Source organism: Bufo gargarizans, chromosome 3 (assembly GCF_014858855.1).
Source record: "Bufo gargarizans isolate SCDJY-AF-19 chromosome 3, ASM1485885v1, whole genome shotgun sequence".
Classification (NCBI taxonomy): domain Eukaryota; kingdom Metazoa; phylum Chordata; class Amphibia; order Anura; family Bufonidae; genus Bufo; species Bufo gargarizans.
The window spans coordinates 621,060,077-621,079,475 of NC_058082.1; the positions used below are offsets into that span (position 1 = coordinate 621,060,077).

Sequence of the window (19,399 nt, forward strand, 5' to 3'; positions counted from 1 at the left end):
ATAACCCAGGCCGTTACCGAAACTGCTATAGGCACTACTAGTACAGTGTCTACTACAGTAGTACAGTATAGTACAGAATATACAATCGTAATAGTAATGTATCTGATTTCTAGTACAGTATATACGATAATAACGCACTTCACTACTAGAACAGTATATACCTACAGTGGTAATAGTAATGCACCTCACTACTAGTACAGTGTATAGTACAGCAGTACAGTGTAGTACAGTATATACAATGGTAATAGTAATGTACCTCACTACCAGTACAGTGTATAGTACAGTATAGTACAGAATATACAATCGTAATAGTAATGTATCTGATGTCTAGTACAGTATATTCAATGATAACGCACTTCACTATTAGAACAGTATATACGTACAGTGGTAATAGTAATGCACCTCACTACTAGTACAGTGTATAGTACAGCAGTACAGTGTAATACAGTATATACAATGGTAATAGTAATGTACCTCACTACTAGTACAGTGTATAGTACAGCAGTACAGTGTAGTACAGTATATACAATAGTAATAGTAATGCACCTTACTACTAGTACAGTGTATAGTACAGCAGTACAGTGTAGTACAGTATATACAATGGTAATAGTAATGCACCTCACTACTAGTACAGTGTAGTACAGTATATACAATGGTAATAGTAATGCACCTCACTACTAGTACAGTGTCTACTACAGCAGTACAGTGTAATACAGTATATACAATGGTAATAGTAATGCACCTCACATCTAGTACAGTATATACAATGGTAATAGTAACGCACTTCACTAATAGTACAGTAAATACAGTGGTAATAGTAATACACCTCACTACTAGTACAGTGTATAGTACAGCAGTACAGTGTAGTACAGTATATACAATGGTAATAGTAATGCACCTCACATCTAGTACAGTATATACAATGGTGATAGTAACGCACTTCACTAATAGTACAGTAAATACAGTGGTAATAGTAAAGCACCTCACTACTAGTACAGTGTATACTACTGTAGTGCAGTATAGTACAGTACATACAATGGTAATAGTATTGCACCTAACTACTAGTACAGTATATACTACTGTAGTACAGTATAGTACAGTACATGCAATGGGTAATAGTAACACACTTCAGTACTGCCCTCGCATTGATATGATACAATTTAGACAGCTGACGGCCACATGCTCCCTAGGCTGTCAGTTATCACTCACAACTCCCCCATATGCATATACACTTAAGTAAAAGCCACACTGCTTTTTAAAAAAATGTACAAAACATACTGATGTTTCCTAAGCCATTAAGAAGAACACTGGAGTTAAGTGCACCTAATTTATCAAGAGGTTTACATCTCTTAATAAATTGGGCACCTCTTTCACCAGTCCATGCAACTGTCTGCTCACTGATGTCATGTCTCACAGCGGCTCCAGCTTTCTTCTTGGTGGCGCTGGTGATTCAGTATGACTGAGCTGATTGGTGGAGCAGCAGTTCCCGCTCACTGTTGTTCCACCAATCAGCTTAATACTTGGCGCCACAATGCAGCAGAGAGTACGGAGAATCGCTCTTTTGCTCCTCCTCTGCCTTGCCATACCCAGGGCCTGTTCTAGCTTTTCTGTTGTCTGAGGTGAAAATTGTAATGGCGCCCCTCCTTCCCATGCCAGTTTCTCAATTCAACCCCTTCCTCCCAGCTTCCTGATGAAGACATATTTAGATGGACATTACATGCAGGGCAACAAAACATACAGGGAAATTCAGCAATACATACCTGTTACATCTAGGGATGTCTCTTCCTCTGATGTAGATGTTCTCTTTCCTTATCTTCTCCATTGGCCCAAACCACTATGATAACTTCCTTCAGCCGTGTCTCATCTCTGCAGAGTGCGCAACACAGATATCTTAGATTGCTCACTATCCATCATTCTCCTTCTCCTGGTGCATGAACATTGTTATCATATTGCTTCTCCTAATACTATGCCTGCTTTACCCCTAAATACCCCGGAACACTATACTGCAATAGTAATAGTGCCATACAGATCCTAGTAATTATGTTTCCAGACTGTTCTCAATAGTAAAAGTGCTCCCCAAAGTTCCACCAATAATAATTCCCTCCCAAAGTGCTCTCATTAGGAATAATGCCTCCTACAGTGCCCCCAATAGTGATAATACTCCCCAATAGTGCCTTCATTAGTAGAAGTGCCTTTTATATTGTGCTCAATAATAATAATACCCCCACAGTATCACCAGTAGTGTTGAGCGCGAATATTCGAATAACAAATTTTAATTGTGAATATCAGCACTTCGAGAATTCGAGAATATTTTGAATATAGTGCTATATATTCGTAATGACGAATATTCGTAATTTTTTTCCCATCTGAACACATGATTCCTCCCTGCTTCTTGCTTGTGGGCCAATTACATCATAGGCTCACAAGCAAGAAGCAGGGAGGAATCATGTGTTCAGATGGAAAAAATGACAAATATTCAAAAAAAAATTATATAGCACTGTATTCTATAGATTTTTGACCCTACGCCTGTATTGAGCGCGCAATATTAGTATATTACGTGATCATTACCTTGCCGATTTTTGCGTAAAAAAGAATGTAGAATAAAACAAATATTCGAATTTCGCAAATAGATGACGAATATTCTACAAAATATTCTCAAAATATCACGAATTCAATTTTGACCCCTGCCGTTTATCACTGATCACCAGTAGTAATAATGCCTCCACAGAGCCCCCAGTAGAAATGAGGACCCCCTATAATACGGCTCCCTATGTTTCTTTGTTAATATCTTTATCATTGAATTCATTAATTAAATGAATACTCCTCTAATTGTTGCTTTCTTTAGCTATTCAATGGGATTCCATTTATTAAGGAAAGTGTAGTTTGAGAATTAAATATGTGACTTGGAAGGGAATTGCTGATAGTTTTTTCATCCTCATAAAAATGGTAATGTAACAATTAGCAGCGTTACATTCTAAAACACAGAGTTTTGTGTAAATGGATATACAGTGCTACACATTCATCAAGAAAGGATGGGTTTAGCATAAAATGACGTGTAAATGAATTGATGACTGACCGTAAATTAATTTTAGTGCTGAAGATGTAATAGAGAGACACAGCTAGATGCCACTTTATCCCGGTATTTTATTGCTCTGTAACATTTGAGCAACTACTTAATGTTCTGCGTGCATTTCATCCCAACAGCTCAAACGCTTTGAGAAATGTTCGGAGTATAAAAAACTACAAAGTAACAACTCAGTAAACAAAAATAAATAAAGCCAAATGGCATGAATTAGATTTTCATCACATATTTAAGTAGACATTTATATCCTAACAGTTTGCAGAGAGTTATATAAATTACCCCCAGTTCAATGGGAATAACTGGTATATTACAAGTCATAACTGGTAGCCTAGAGTTCTGCTTCAGAGACATACTTGATTAATGTCCCATCATGTTGTTGTTCTTTTCTTATTTATCATCTTTTTTCTAACAATTTCGACTGAGAAACTTTTGGATCCATCTGTATTTCAAAAATACAAAATCCTGTTGACATTATTACGTGATTACATTTGGCAATTTTGTATTTAATTTTAGCCTATTTTAGAGATGTCACCCGAAAAGGCATCCAGTAGTGTTATAGTACCTGTTATGGAATAGTTTGGGGGTAAATATTGCTATTGGAAATACAGTATGCTATGGTGTAACATGTTATAATTGTATTATGAAACATATAATTGTATTTGAAATTTCAATAGCCATTTTTGTGACTTAGCTCAAGAATGGCTATGTTGTACATTTGTGAAGGAACATTAAACCTACGAATAAATGATAAAATAGAGAGAAAAAAACTAGCTCACAATTCTTAATAGTCTGCAGTATTTTTCCATGTTTAAGAAACAAATGTCTTGTTGAAAATGCAGTTATTTTGAAGCCTTTCATTTTCAGATGAGATAGGTGTGGCTTAAAGGAGTTTTCCAAGAGTTTTTAAAAAATTTTTTTTACTGATGAACTATTCGATGTATAGGTTATCAGTATCTGATCGGTGGAGATTTGTCACCCGGAACCTGAGCCGATCACCTGTTTGAGAAGTCAGCAGCACTCCCAGTAGTGCCACTGCCTTCTCCAGCTTTGACTATGCGATGTGACGTCACGTTCATCAGTCACATGTCCTAGGCTCACCTCAGTCCCATTGAATTAAATGGGCTGAATTTTGATACCAAGCACATCCACTATACAATGTGCAATGCTGTTCTTGGTGAGCAGAGAGTAGGCCGCGGCACTACTGCAAGCATCGGTGCCTTCTCAAATAGCTGATTGCCAAGAGTCCGGGGTGTAGAACCCCACCGATCAGTAAAAAAAAAAAACTCTTGGAAAACCTCTTTAATGTGGAAGAAGGGCTTAGTGTGCTTGTTTTCTCATTGTGAACAGTGCATTGGGGGAGGGCTGCTGCCACAGTCAGTTGCCTTACAGCTGAAGTCAATTCTTTGAAGATTTTTTTCAGAGAAAGAGTAAAATGGCTGATCTGTATCGCATCTGAAAGTATTATCTATGGAATTCTCATAGTTTTGATTGTGATGAGACAAAATAGAATTAAAGGAGAAGAACAGGATCAAAGTAGAAAAGATATTGAATTCTTTTTTTTTTACATTTTTGTGTATTTTCTTTATTAGTTTGAGATAATGAAAATCATATCCAGAAAAAAAAAACATGTAGGGTCGTGTAAATGTTAAATCTGGACAACTCTTTCAATTCAAATTGAATCCAACAGTAATATTTTTCATGTTTATACACTAAAGATAAGCATTTGCATGCCAGAATATTCACCTGGATGTGGCTAGGTTAAACCATGCACTTAATGTTCAGAGCAAGTATTTGACAACACTTTCAATCACAAAAAATATGCTTTTATGGTGAACAGAAAAATGTCAATGACTCACTAGATCCGTGCCTTTGTTTTTAGGTTCTATGGTAAATGGATGGGGGTCCGCATCTGATGAGGATCGTAACTTTTCTAGTCGTAGATCTAGTGTAGTTAGCTCTTCCGATGATTCGATATTTATGAACGGCAACTTTGCACAGTCACTCGTTGCAGCAGCAGATAAAGCTGGTTTCACACTAAATGGAACCAGCCTATCAAGAGCAGGTTTGTTGCCTTTGGACTAGAGCCTTGTGCGTAAGGGATAGCTCTCTTCTTCCTGAGCTTTCTTTCCCTTTCATAAACATGCCTCATGCTGCCAGCTTAACCTAACATGCATGGCATCTGGTGGATGGAACCTTTCATCATGCAGTCTATTCTTCTAAGGGACTCATAAACAAGCAATTTCTAATTATTTTCATATATTTTCCATTTAATACTAAATGTAAATTTGACATACCAAAATTCTCCTTTTGCCATTGGCTATTTGTGTAGTCCAGTCTAAAAATTCATTAAACGTTCCTTATGTAATTGATTTCCAAACTATAGGTCCAACACCTAGAACCATAGACTGAGTAAAGAACTCATGAAGAGACCTAGTTAGCTAACATTATAAAAACTGGTGTGCTGTACCAAACAAAAATTGACCTGATCCTACCATGTCACTGAAGGCTTCTTAGAAATGTAGAGCAACCATACAGTAACATTCTAGACACTTTTCCTAAAACTTGGCCAATGGTTAATCAATAGACAAGGCCAGGGGTGGATTGCAAATATAAAGTGACCCTGAAAAAAAAAAAAAAAGTGGCCCCATGTTGGATGGACTAAATTGATAGAATATGGGGAAACATAAGTAGGCAGGGCCAACACAATAAGGGAGGGACAACAGAAGTAGACAAGACCTGCAATACCATGGTGCAGCGCAAAGTACCACCCCATCAGATTCAAATACCACAGTGCAACACGAACTACTGCCGCCCTCTACACAGTATTCAACTGTATTACCAACCTGAGGATGGTAATACAGTTGAGTTCAGGAGGACAACTGTAGCTGTTGAGCATCAGATCATTATGTACCTGGCCTGCAGCCACCAGGAGAGCTTAGGTGTCTCTGGGCATCACCCCATCTGAAAATTTTCCCTGTAGGGTCTATGGCCAATCCACCCCTGGACAAAGCTTTCTTGAATTGGAGATAGTCATAGAGGTCTCTTGAAATATCCAACTGTCTAAATCTGAATTTTAAAAGTGATACAATCTTATAATACAGTTTCGCTTATCTAGGCCCATTGGCAGTATTTGTAAATTCTTCTGCTTTTCATCAAAATGTCATGGGAAACTCTTTTTATTTATGAAAGCATCATTATGATAAGCTATCATCTGTCTCTTTGTCTCAGTTTACCTTTGCTGGTGGCATCTGATGATCTTCTGCTATGGCTTAATCAATTTGCATGAAAAATAAAATCTATGGACATTGTGTATGTTGTAAAGTTGTAATATATAAAAATGTTATAACTTAATATTATTGTATTACAATTGGTGCCTATTTTACTTTGTAGGAAAAATGCAATCTTTTTGTCAAAAAACAAGACCTTCAAGTCCATTTTCTGGGGACAGTAACAATTCAGTCATGAATCACAACAACCAAAGGCCAAGACCTACTAAAAAACACAAGGGAGGCCGGATGGATCAGCCTCCTGGAGTTCGAAGAGAAGGAATGATAGATGGTAAGTTTATGTTAATATTTTCAAGTAGTAATGGAAGTTACTCTTATGTGTGTATTTTCAGAATATATATATATTTTCAATTAAAAGGGTTGTCTGTTTTTGACAGTCTTACTGTTGGAAAGGTCACCTGACAATATACTTGACTGTACTTGGTCACTTGACAATAGGCAAAGTGTCTCACTGATGGAAACCCCAATGGTCAGAGCTAATTAATGGGGAAAAACGACAGCAACTGTTCTGTTTTGCTGTTGCACCATCACAGGGGAAATTAAGCATGGCACATTGTCTATTCACATCAAAGAGCTGCTTGTATATTACAGGACATCACAGGTCCCCCAGATTGAGAGACGGTTTTTGAAGCTGACCTGTACTCTGGCAAAGAGATGAGGCCATAATGTACTGTTCTCTGATGCAGTCCATGAAAATGTTTATCTAAACTGGACAACCCATTTAATGCAATGCTGTAATCTGCTCCATATTATTCTTATATAACTAGATATTTGTGCTTTATGCCACTCGTGGGCAAAAACATCTTTACTTCTCTTGATCTCTTGATCTTTGTCTGTGTCTTTACTTTTGTATGATTGCCTGCATCTATTAAATACTTTGTTTTTTAATTATTTCAAGATCTTCCACCTCCACCCGAACCTCCACCTTGTCAAAGTTTAAGACAGCAAATGCCCAATCAACGTAGTGCTCCTCCAGAAAGAAAAGCCAGTTCTCTTGAGAGGCATACTTCCAACATGGAGGATAGTAAGACCTCTATGGAACGCCATGGTAGAACATCTTTAGAACGGCAGCGGCAAACACACGAATGGCTTAGCTGCACAGATCGGCAAAACAAACATGCTTTTGGCTCAGGTATTATCATAAGCATTTTTGAACTTCTATTTGAAATGCATTGCCTGTAACTTTCTATCTAAAAGTAAAGTATTCAAAGAGTTATCACAATGCACATAACCATGAACAAACCCAAAAGAGTTTACTGATTTTATGGCAAGCTGAAAGGTAGGGGTCTTGTTTACAAGAATTGTGGGGAAAAGTGCAAGAGTGGGCAATTAAATCAATGGCATTCAAAAACTATTATCGAGAATTCTGATCCGGTCCTGGCTCTGTGCATGGAATTGGAAAACATGGCAGCTCTCCTAGGCACAGCACAACTGGTGGCTGTGCATAGTTTTGCTCCATTCACTTGAGACAAGTTGCAGTACTAGACCTAGCCCATGTTTTCTAAAAATGGCAGCCATGTTTTTCTAATTATTTACATCTCCTGCTACAAAAAAAAGTATTACGGTAACTACTGTGAACAAAGTAATTTTACAATCGTAAATTCAGTAACATGGCTGATATAATAGTCATTCCTTTATGATGTGGCATGTGCTGAACTAAACACATTTAATGCCACATCATCAAATAGTTCCAGCCTAAATCTAATTAAGGGCTAATGACACACTGGCAATTATTCCCATGCCGGTATATTCAAGCATATCTATAGCTCTGTTATTATTTTTTCTATAATTGCCCATTTAGAAGTCACATATAATGTGCACAAATTGATCCCATATTCTAATTAATGGTGATATTTTAAAGATCAGCAGTTTTGTAAAATATCAACAAGAGCAGAAATCAAGGTAATTGGACAGGTGCAGAAGCGATGTAAGCACAAGCTACCAGTCTCAAATTCACCTGCTAAATTACTAAATTTACAAAATAATTTTAATAGAAAGTAAAATTTTAAATATGGCATTTTAGGTCTAGAAAGCCATTTTGTTAAGATAATTGCAGGAATATTTCATTGATTGTTTCCCTCGCAGATGAAGTGCTCATGCCGTACAGCAAGCCAAGTTTTCCTTCACCTGGAGGACATAGTTCTACAGGAACCACTTCTTCTAAAGAGTCCACTGGACCAAGGAAAGGCGACTTTATGAGAGGTCACCAGCGCAATGCCATTGATTTTCTTGATGTAGGATATTTGGGGCCAAACAGTCAAGGACAGTTTACAGGTGAATTATGTAAGTAGTTAAGTTAGTTTTGTGCTCTTTAACAGACTAAAAGAGCCAGGACCAGAGAAATGTCTAGATACACAAAACAAGGTAGAGAATGTCGAAAACTCAGAAGCATTCTGCACATACTGTAATGGATAGATTGAAGCGGGTCTCTATCATCACACAATTGCAAGTTATTAGAAGAGGCTCTTGATAATAAGCAGATCACATAGTGGCCCCTGCTGGGATGGACTTGTTAAAACCTGTCAATTAGTGTAAAAGGAGTATTTCCATCTGGGACTTGAATGGCATATCGCTAGGTTATAAGAAGAATATAAACTCCAGTTTATGCGATTTGATGAGTTGTATTTAATAGGAAATGCCGTAAATCATATATGCGTGATGTTTTGGCCACAATCCGGCCTTTATCAGACTGGTACCGCTTTTGGAACTATTCGGATCGCGGGCGCGCGTTCAGTTAATGCAGATTTCGTTCTGCTATTAGTGATAATGGCGCCTTATCACTAATAGCAGAACAAAATCTGCATCAACTGAACGTGCGCCCGCAATCCGAATAGTTCCATGAGCGGTACCAGTCTGATGAAGGCCGGATTGTGACCGAAACGTCACGCACATAGGATTTACACGCATTTCCTATTAAATACAACTCATCAAATTGCATAAACTGGAGTTTATATTCTTCTTGTTTCTACGGGGTGGGAACCCGACTTCCAGTAGCGCATCTACAAAAGAGTGCCACAAAGTTTTCTCTTCCATATCGCTAGGGTATGCCAGAAATGTCAGATAGTTGCGAGTCCCTCTGGGATCCACTCCTAACTCCAGAACGGGCCCCCTGAAGTAAAGGGAGTGCAACCACAAATGTGCTGCCACCCATTAATCACTGCTATGGGAGTTCCAAAAATAGCTGAGCACTGGCTTGGCTAATTTCCAGATGTCCAATACCTGTGAATAGAGAGGTGGATGTGCTTGCGTGGATTGCTCTCCATTAACTGCTGTGGGACTTCTGAAATGTGTTTTTACGAAGCGTCATAGCAAGAGCATAGCAATTATCATAGCAAGAGCAGCCAATTATGAATCGGTCCCCCACTTGTGTGGTACGCTCGCCTTCACTTCAAGGGGTCCCATTCTAGAGATATGAGCAGGTCCCAGAGCAGAGGTAGAGCCCGCACCTGTCTGACATTTGTGAACTATCATAGTGATATATCACAAATGCAACATCCCTTTAAGGTTTGCTGCAGCACTACCATTTGGGAGGCTAGACATTAAACTATAACAGTCAGATCAATAGTATGTTATGTAGCACAGAAATGGCCTAGAAACCCCTCTATTAATATCAAGCTCCTCAACAGGCTATAGAAAAGGGGTTTTCTAAACTAGACAACCACCTTAAATCTAATAACTTAGACCCCCATCCACTGCATGGCGGCTTTAGTTGGAGATAAGCACCTCAATGTCCTTGGTCGCCATTACTCAGTTGTGAGAGCCCTAATTGATTTCCTAACACACTTGCATCCATTCAATTCTCATTTTTAATACTTTTCCCCATTTTTTTTATATCATCCTATGCACTGGTATTACTATAAATGTGATGTTTTTTTCTCATCCAGCAATTTTTTATGTAATATTATTATTATTATTATTATTATTATTATTATCTATTTCAAGGGGTCATGGTGAGGGTGGGGAGGGAATAAGGCATAAAAGAACAATTTCATTTGAGGTGCATGGACTGCCGGATGCGTGCACCTCGTCATAAATTAGACGCAGCATTCTGCAGCGCGCCTGGTTACCATTGCCCGGCGTACGCCACTGGGCAGTGATAAATGTCCCCCTTAAAGTCTAGCTGACCTCTAAGTATAATTCACTCTAAACAATGATACAGGTTCTGTATTTTTTTTGCTTTGCTGGCTATGTTATATTCATGATGTAACCAAATTCATTAGTTTTATTCTGTATTATTGATGGTTTCATGCATATTTTACTAGTCTATGAAAAGTGGTGGAATTTCTTGCAGGGTAATAACCTTTCCTTTTCATACGTATATACAATATGATAGAAAGCTATAATATTTTGTAGATATTTTCCCTTCTGCTAGAACTATAGTTAGATGGAGTATAGCAATGACCTTACCACCCCCAGCACTGGAAATATTACTATTATTTATCATAACTGTACTCTAATTATCTCCAACTGTATTACGCATGCAAGAAATATAAATGATATTGAACGCCTCAGTCCATCATAGTTCTGCTTCATGGAGATATTATAGGCATTAATGTGAGACTGCGGAACGAACACATTGTTTATGGTAAACTATGATCACAGGGTGTCGGAGGTTTAGGACTGTAGATATGCTGTGGATTATAATCATATTAGCAGTACTCGTTTACCAATTTTAAAGGGGTTGTCTATATTCAGAGCTGAACCCGTACATTTTCACTTAGGCAGCCCCCCTGAATCGCGCAGGGAAAAGGGTTTTTGTGGAGATCCAGTGACGTACCGGGCTCTCTATAGGGTAAGCTAGGTGGAGGCTTCCGTCTAGCAGTGAGCTCGCTGATGGGCGGGCTTTTGCTCTTACCTATCCTGTAAAATGGCTAGGGCAGCACTAAATCCCGCCCATCAGAGCCAGTGACGTCACCGGGAACTCTGCTAGGCTGAAACCTTTGCCTAGCAGTGTTAAAATATAAACAAACAAATCATGGATCACGCAGGGCAAGGCAGAGCATCGGAGCATGACATGCTCAGATGCTCATATTAGATGGGCCGGAGAGGTGAAAATGGGGATATTTCTGTGTTCAGCTCTGAACCCAGGCAACCTCGTCTGATTTACAGTTATTACAGTCACAAGACCACTAAAATGAATTTCTGCATACATTCACAGTGAACTCCAGATTGATGTAATTATCACAGATCCTTGAATTATTGGTTATGATTTACAGGATGTATAATTGTACATTCACAGTTCTGCATGATTTAGAGCTGAAATCTCCCAGCATCCCTTGCTGGTTTAGTGGCCACACTCAGTGTTCTCTGGTATTTTATAAAGTCACATATTCTGTCATTTTACAGTAATCTACTACCCACCTAGTTGCAGTTTAGGAGTATAACTAAACTGCAATGGGCATATCTATTGACCATCTTGTTGACTGAGCAGGCTTTTGAAGGGAAGCTTTTAAATTTATATAAAAATAAATATACAAAATTTATGTTCAAAGGTTAATAAAATTTCCAAATTCTAATGCTGAATATCAAGCATGTCCCTGTCCAATGCTGTGTATCTGTGCTGGCAAAGCAATGTGGTGGCTGCCTTGGTGCCTAATTCATCTCTGTAGATAAAGAGATATGACTGTTAAGGTGACCATATACATTAGCCAAATGTTGGTCAAACCCTAATCTAATGTGTATGGGGGGGTGCCCCAACTTCTTTCTGATGTTGGATTTGAACATGCTCGATCCTTTGTTGTGAAGGAGATAAGCCACCACCAGTGGTGTCTGACAACAGCTTATTCTTCTCCCCTCGTTAAAAACACATTCAAGCTTGTTCAGGAGTAATACAGCAGCTAATCTTAAGTGTATGGTAACTTTTATGTTTACAGAGACACAGCCATACATATTCAATAGCTATCTCTCGTGACTTCCTCCCCTGGGAGAACAAAAAGATAGGGTGAAAATATTCACTTTGCCCGATCCTTCAGATGATATCAGGGGAGAGCGGGAGCTCCCCATACACATAAGACTGTCGTCCAAGCCTGCTATTCTCACTAATACATAATTTGTGTGTTCCTTTAGATATCACGGAGCTGGCTCATGGTATATCTCAGGGGCAGAGTCAAAAAACGCCTCCTGGCTAGCTAGCCTCGGTATATCAAATACAGTGGTCCCTAAGGTATCAATATATTTTGGTTCCAGGAAAACCATTGTAAGTTAAAACCACTTTCGTCCATAACTCTATGGAAAACTAACAATTAATTCCAAAGCCCTAAATTCTTATCTCAAAAAAATAAAAATTTAAGAAAAATAGGTAGATAACTACGACAGATTGAGCAATTCCTAACATATAACTGCTAGTAATAGATGCTGGAAGCTGTAGATCACTTTCTCTGAGGACAGAATTTTCCAGGTCCAGTATAGTACACAGTGTACCAGAAAAATAAAATGGAGTTACCATCACCTGACATCCAAGGGAGCAGCTCATCCTAGCACAGACAGTACACAAGGGCAGTACAGGACATGTAGTACCACACTGTAATGTAAAGATGAGCTACTAGATAGCTAATACTGGGGTTTTACCAGAGCAATGGCCATGTTGATTGGTTGGATCTGAATCTAAGGCATTGTTTGTCAAGTCTACTTCCAACTTACTATTAGGCTTGAACGAACCCAAACTTTGTGAGTTCGGGAACCCATACACGAACCCGGACTTTTTCATTGAAGTCCGGGTTCTGGTAATTTTATTATTTTCTGTTATAACATGGTTATATTGGAAAATAATCACATTCTTAAGACTAAGACAGGATGCAAAAGAATATGGCCGTTTACGGGTTTAAAAACCCCCAAAAATAACAAACTCACCTCATCCACTTGATCACGCTGCAGCAGTCTCTTCTATTGTTATTCAGCAGGACTTGCCAATGAACCTCTGATGTGCACAATAACGTCAACACACTCCCCACGTGGGAGAGCGTGGTGATGTCATCACGCACATCGCAGGTCCTTTGGCAGATCCTGTTCAGTGAAAATAGAAGAGGCTGCTGCATTGCGACCAAGTGGATGAGGTGAGTTGTTTTTTTTACCCCTAAATGGCTATATTGTTTTCGATATAGCCATGTTATAACGGAAAATAATAAAGTGAAGTTCGGGTCAAATTCAACCTGAAGTTAGGCTGAACCCAGTGAACCCGAACTTCCACTGGTTTTTTCATCCCTACTTACGATGGCAAGACCATTCTAAATTGAAAATATTATATCCTGAAGGCATTGTATCTTAAGGGACCACTGTATAGAGTATGTACATCCATATTGCCATAGGTCCCCCAAGCACAGGAGAGACCTTGTATTTGCCCAAATTTATGTGGTACTGTCACTGCCAAATGACCATAAACAAATTCTGTACAAATTTCATGGAACCAGACACATTCTCATATCATTAATGAATGGTTTCTTTATGTTCTCTTTCCTAGAGTACTGAAAAGCTATGACACAAGCTGCTCTATAGACCAGTCGGTCTGGACTGATGAAAGTCACGAGGAAACTCAAAAACAGTGCAATGGACATTCATTTATTTATGTAGGATTGGAAGGACTGTAAATGCAATGTAAAGCCACAGAAAGTCACACATATCCCACAGACAATTTACTTTCTCCTTCTCTTATATACACACCATCCACCTTAAATGTTTCTCGGCAGAAAAACACAAAAGAGGAACAAGGAATCGGCATCAAGGAGGAAAAAAAAACATTTTGGCTTTGTATATATTGTTTTTTTTTTTCTTTGATTGCATTCCTATGCAAGCTTGCCCTCTTTTGTTCATATTATTCTTCTTAATATTATTGTCTGTCCTTATTGTTCTATTGTACTATACTGTATGTGAATTAATAGGCTGTGGTGCCATATAAAAAAAAGAAAAAGAAAAAAAAAAGAAACAAAAAATCTTTTGTTTAACTGTGTAACATTCATGTTTAAATTTTGCACTGCAATTTTTTTCTTTGATGATAAGCACAAAACCTTACTCCTTGTGACGTGGAGGGAAGAGACTGAATGTGACGGGACGTTCTGTACTATAAAAACACATGGCATATTGCTACAGGTACTCTATCTGTGCAGGATCACACGAGTGGTATTACCTGGTATACAGAGAAGAAGAAAAAAATACAGAGATTCTGGCGAATAGATTGGAACAACAAGGATCTAAACGAAGCAATATGTTTGTTCTTTCTTGCTTTGATTATGGTGAAGATCTATGTCATTGTTATATGAGAGTATGAATACATGTATTCACTTGTGGACGTGCATGTATGTACAATTTATATTTATATATGAGCATATATTTTTGAATATGCGCATATATAAGTCACGCACATTTGTGTATATTATAATGACTAACATCCACTCTGGTAATGTTGACTTAAGTGGAATTTTTTTTTTTTTACCTCTTTTTGAAGACAGCCGTAGGATAGGTAGAAAAGCCTTAAATACATACACTTTAGGGAATTCAGATCAATTAATGAATATATCCCTTTCTCTTTCGGTTCAAAGAACCAACTGTTAGAGACATGTATCTTCACAAGCTATCTATAGGCAGGGATCAACTGGGCAGTTTTTCATATATATATATATTGTTGGCCTGTCTACATTAAATTCATATTTTCCAAGGCCCTATTATTAAACGATGCTATAGGGGTTATACTTCATGGTTGGAAAGAAGAGGATGATTATCTTCAAGTTCTTACAGTACACTGACTGCTGGTCCAACTCATTAGAATGCAGAAAATAATGGCTGTTTAGTCAAAGTTATCTTGAATTTGAACCTTAGTTTCAAAACACAATAATTTTCCTTATTTCACATCCAAACTCTGATACATAAAGGGGTTTTCTGGTTTGCATCACCATCCTTTAAAATGATCATTTATGATGGTAGCTGTAATTTTATAATTGCATTGTATTGCTCTTAGCTTCCATTCTGGGCTGTGGTCACATGACCGTGTCCATGAAGCTCTTTCTTATTTCCTGTGATGTTAAGTCAATGGGCGGGGCAGTGATAGGAGACTGTCTATTTAATCAGCTGGGTGTGAGGAGCTATAAACTAGCTGGGCTTTGTTAGGGGCGGTGTTGGAGCTGAGAAAAAGGAAGTGCATCATGGGTTTGGTTGGATACAGCAACAGGAAGTGCTACATGCAAGATCGAAATAAACCACAGTAATTTGTTTACATGGTGAAAATGGGTCAGGAAAAAAAGGAAAAGCATGGGGAAGATGTACATGAGGTAAGCAACTACATGAGCATTTCTGTTAAAAGCCATAGCAATCCCAGAAAAAAACCTTAGGCAGAAATCCAAATCATTAAAACATTTTTTTGCACTAGAATGTCATTAGAAAAGTTTATGTAGGCATCTTTTTCATATATTTTTCCTATATTTCTTAAATGATGACATCATCATACTATACTCATTCTAAAATAGGGACTCATTCTTACTGCTGGTCCATCTATTTAGGATTTAGACCTAAACTTATACATCTGCTTGTTTTTTTTAGCAGGGCAGATGTATCCCCATAGCATGGCTTGAAGCAATTTTTCCTTAAACAATTTACCCAAATCAAAAAGTTATTTAATAAAAAAATATATAATTTGCAGTAATAATGCTAATTTTTTTTCTGTCTCCCTCAAAACTAACCAACGCATTTCCAAGACTTTGCTATTACTTGAATTTTTTCATTGACTCTGGCTCACATATTTCAAAAATATCAAAGGTGTTCCAAAAATTTCTCTCTTCATCTACACCAACATGGTCAGTTGGAGTCATGGCAAAGTATGTGTTATACAACTGCATAAATATTAATTATCTTACAACATTATAATTGAGATTGCCCCATTTAAACAAAAATAAGAACATTCCAGGGCTGGGGGTTTTGGCCATGTTCTGTTCATTAGTGTCATAGTCCAATATCTCTAGGCAATAGCAGCCAAAATTTTTATGCATGAAGTAATGACCTTTTGAACTATTTTCGAATTATAAAATTCTGGGTAAAATCTAGATTTGATTTTGTACCAGAAGCAGTGGATAGGGCCCCCATGGTACTAGTTAATACTACTACATGCATAATTACCTGGGACTTTAACATTCTCTAACATTGTAGGGTTCATTTTTTTATATGCCCCAAATTTAAACTTTCTATTTATTATGCAAACATTTGAACTAAATTAGAAAATTTTAAATGCAAAAAAAATTAGTAAATAGCAAGTATTTCAATAATGTAAATACATTTTGAATAATTTTATGATGTAATACAAAGACAAAAAAATCCTTATCTTATTTAATACTACAGGTCCCTAATATGGATTGAGCTATATGTACTGCCGCAAACTTAATGATTCTGGGTATGAAGTACCAAAAATACAATTTTTTCAAGAAGGACTTTGAAACTCTCATTTCCCAATCTTGCTGTTGCGATATTTTACATCTATTGTGTGACGTTGGTATCAAATAGCTGCAGAGATTACAAGGATCATTATGAGGGATTGGTGGGGTTACACATTGGACAGGGAAGCATGAGATTGTATCCAATTCTGGCCATTTTATAAAGATACACCAATGTAAGCAACGATTATTCTTGCATTTCTCTTTGTCATTTTGTAAAGGATAAATGCAATGTACAGAAACTTGCTTCATCCCCAATGGAAGATTTTCTACACTGTACCTAGGATACATTTGTTAACTGAAGAAACAAAAGGCCATGAAATGTTGAAAAAACAGATTTTTTTTTCTAGAATATTCTTTTACATATTTTTTTGCGTTTATGAAGAATATTGGTCTTTATAGAGTTTATAGGAAATGCTAACCTGACAACCCGCTGAAGTCACTATGTCAGTTCTTTCAATGTATGTTCTACCTTTTCCATTGGCAAGTGGTTGTAACAGTATTAAAAATGTGCATTCTCATGACATTGTCAAGCTGGTAAATATTTTTTTTGTCACCACAGATGTTTTCACCTGTGTAAATTAGGTCACAAGCCAGGGTCAAATATGTCTTTTTACAAATATGAAAGGACTTGTTCTTATGAATTAATATTCTCTGACTGAATAATACATAACAAAAGAAAAAATACTGCTGTGTCTTCCTCTCCTTTACTTAGCAGGCTGTCACATTGCCCGGGTCATGACTGGTGTCCGGATGTACCCGGGTCTAGGAAACATAGCCATGGGGCAATAAGACTTCTGTACTGCAGTACCACGAAAAGTGCCCAACTGTCCATACCTCTTCAGTTGACAAAGAGCTATCTCTACAGACTTTCCCATTCACAAGTATTTTTTTATGTGCTTTGATTGCGGAGAGAGGAGAAAGCCTCTGTTGGCGGCTTCTTTCCCAGAGAAATATAAAGAAAAATCACATCACTCTGTACTGTAGTCCTCAATATACCCCTGTGGTTTATTCACCAAAAGATGGTCTTTCTCCCAGAGAACAAAAAGATTAGGCGTTGAAATTCACCTTTCTCTCCTTGACAGAATCGGGAACTCCCCATACATACGCATGTGTTATTCCCACCATGGATGGATGAACTTTGGTTGATGCCATCTCTCACTGTTAACATTAGACTCTCTCCTTCATTGTACAGTTTGTGAATGTTGGTAAGCTGGTTCTCCAGGACTTTGATTCCCTTCATACTATTACATCAAAGAGCATAGATAGTTAACACTCTGTGCAGTAATAGTTTGTCACACTGATGGCACAGACACAGAAGATGTGCCTGCACCATTTTTGCCAGCTGCATTTTACATTTGGAACCTAGCTCTCACTGGCAAGATCGGAGAAAAGTTTGATCCTGGAAGTTGATCCCTCAGATGTCGTGGTCAATAGGATGTGTCCTCCCTCTGTCCTCTGATTGGCCCTTGCAAACACAATCATGGGGTGGCAAGTACTTGGCAGGGGAGACAGGGGCCTACTGAAGGTTTCTAGGTTAGTCATGTTTCAGCTGCATGTACATCCTACCTGTCAGAATGACCATGAAATGTAATACAGGATTATTACAGTGTATACAGTACAATTGATTAGAAGTTCAAGTCTTCTAAGGGGCCTAAAAAAATTGTGAAAAACAATTGAATAAAGTTTTTTTTAACTATTAAAAATCTCATTTCACATAAATCTAAAAAACAAGATAAACATATTTGGTATTGCTGCATCCATGACAACTCAATCCATTAAATTAAACAAAATCATAGAATAAAGTGGTCTAAAAGGCAAAAGATGTTCAAGACCCCAAATGCTGTTGCACATTTCTACCTGGGGGAGCAAATCCTGCTCATGTGATCCGTTGCTAACAGCAATCCCCAGAAAAAATGCATACAATGGAGGATGCTGGCAGCAGACCACTTTTACCACAAAAACATCCTACACAGGTCTTAAAAGAAGAAAATGCTCAAAACTCCATAAGCTGTTGCCCATCTCTAACTGGGGGAGAAAATCCTGCACATGTGATCCGTTGCTAAAAGCAATCCCCAGCAAAAAATGCATGCAACGGAGGATGCCCACAATGGACCACATGTAAGACAAATGTGCAGATAGGGCAAAAAGAAATATAAATTAATGAAAATGGTGCACAACAATGGCACAATGGCAAATGCAACTGACAATATATGGCTAAACCCTCACGCTGATATGAAAATGAGACTTTCGCCAATATATTCTTGTATCAAAACATATCGTAGCCCGCGCACCCCATCAAGGTCTCTCAAAATGGCACGGGACCTAACGCTAACCTACCTATGCCGTATGGACAATTTTTGATAGGTGCATAAAGTCTGTCACACAGCCAGCAGCTCCCAGTTACCTTCAGCGTGAAATGACACATACAATGGGAGGAGGGAGGAAGCTGTGAGTCCCACCTATAACATGCTCATGTTACGCAGGCTGCCCAGGTGCACCTGAATGTCACTCATAGACCCAGGTAGAAATGTGCAACAGCATTTGGGGTCTTGAGCATCTTTTGCCTTTTAGACCACTTTATTCTGTGATTTTTGTCTGTATGCCTGGAGGTGGGGCAA

General features: G+C 38.0%; 1 protein-coding gene across 13 annotated transcripts in view; it reads left to right on the plus strand.

Annotated features, from left to right (window-relative positions):
- The window catches only part of ROBO2 (roundabout guidance receptor 2), a 432,244-nt gene extending 414,640 nt beyond the window's left edge, over positions 1–17,604 (plus strand). For 6 of the 13 annotated variants that reach the window (XM_044284544.1, XM_044284549.1, XM_044284547.1 and 3 more), the window contains 5 exons: positions 4,962–5,144; positions 6,473–6,640; positions 7,268–7,501; positions 8,455–8,652; positions 13,826–17,604. In XM_044284544.1, coding sequence (XP_044140479.1) covers positions 4,962–5,144; positions 6,473–6,640; positions 7,268–7,501; positions 8,455–8,652; positions 13,826–13,827 — 785 coding nt within the window. In that variant the 3' untranslated portion in view covers positions 13,828–17,604. The remainder of the gene's footprint in view (positions 1–4,961; positions 5,145–6,472; positions 6,641–7,267; positions 7,502–8,454; positions 8,653–13,825) is intronic. The other 7 variants (XM_044284550.1, XM_044284554.1, XM_044284556.1 and 4 more) reach the window with 3 other exon arrangements.
- The last annotated feature ends 1,795 nt before the right edge of the window (positions 17,605–19,399 follow it).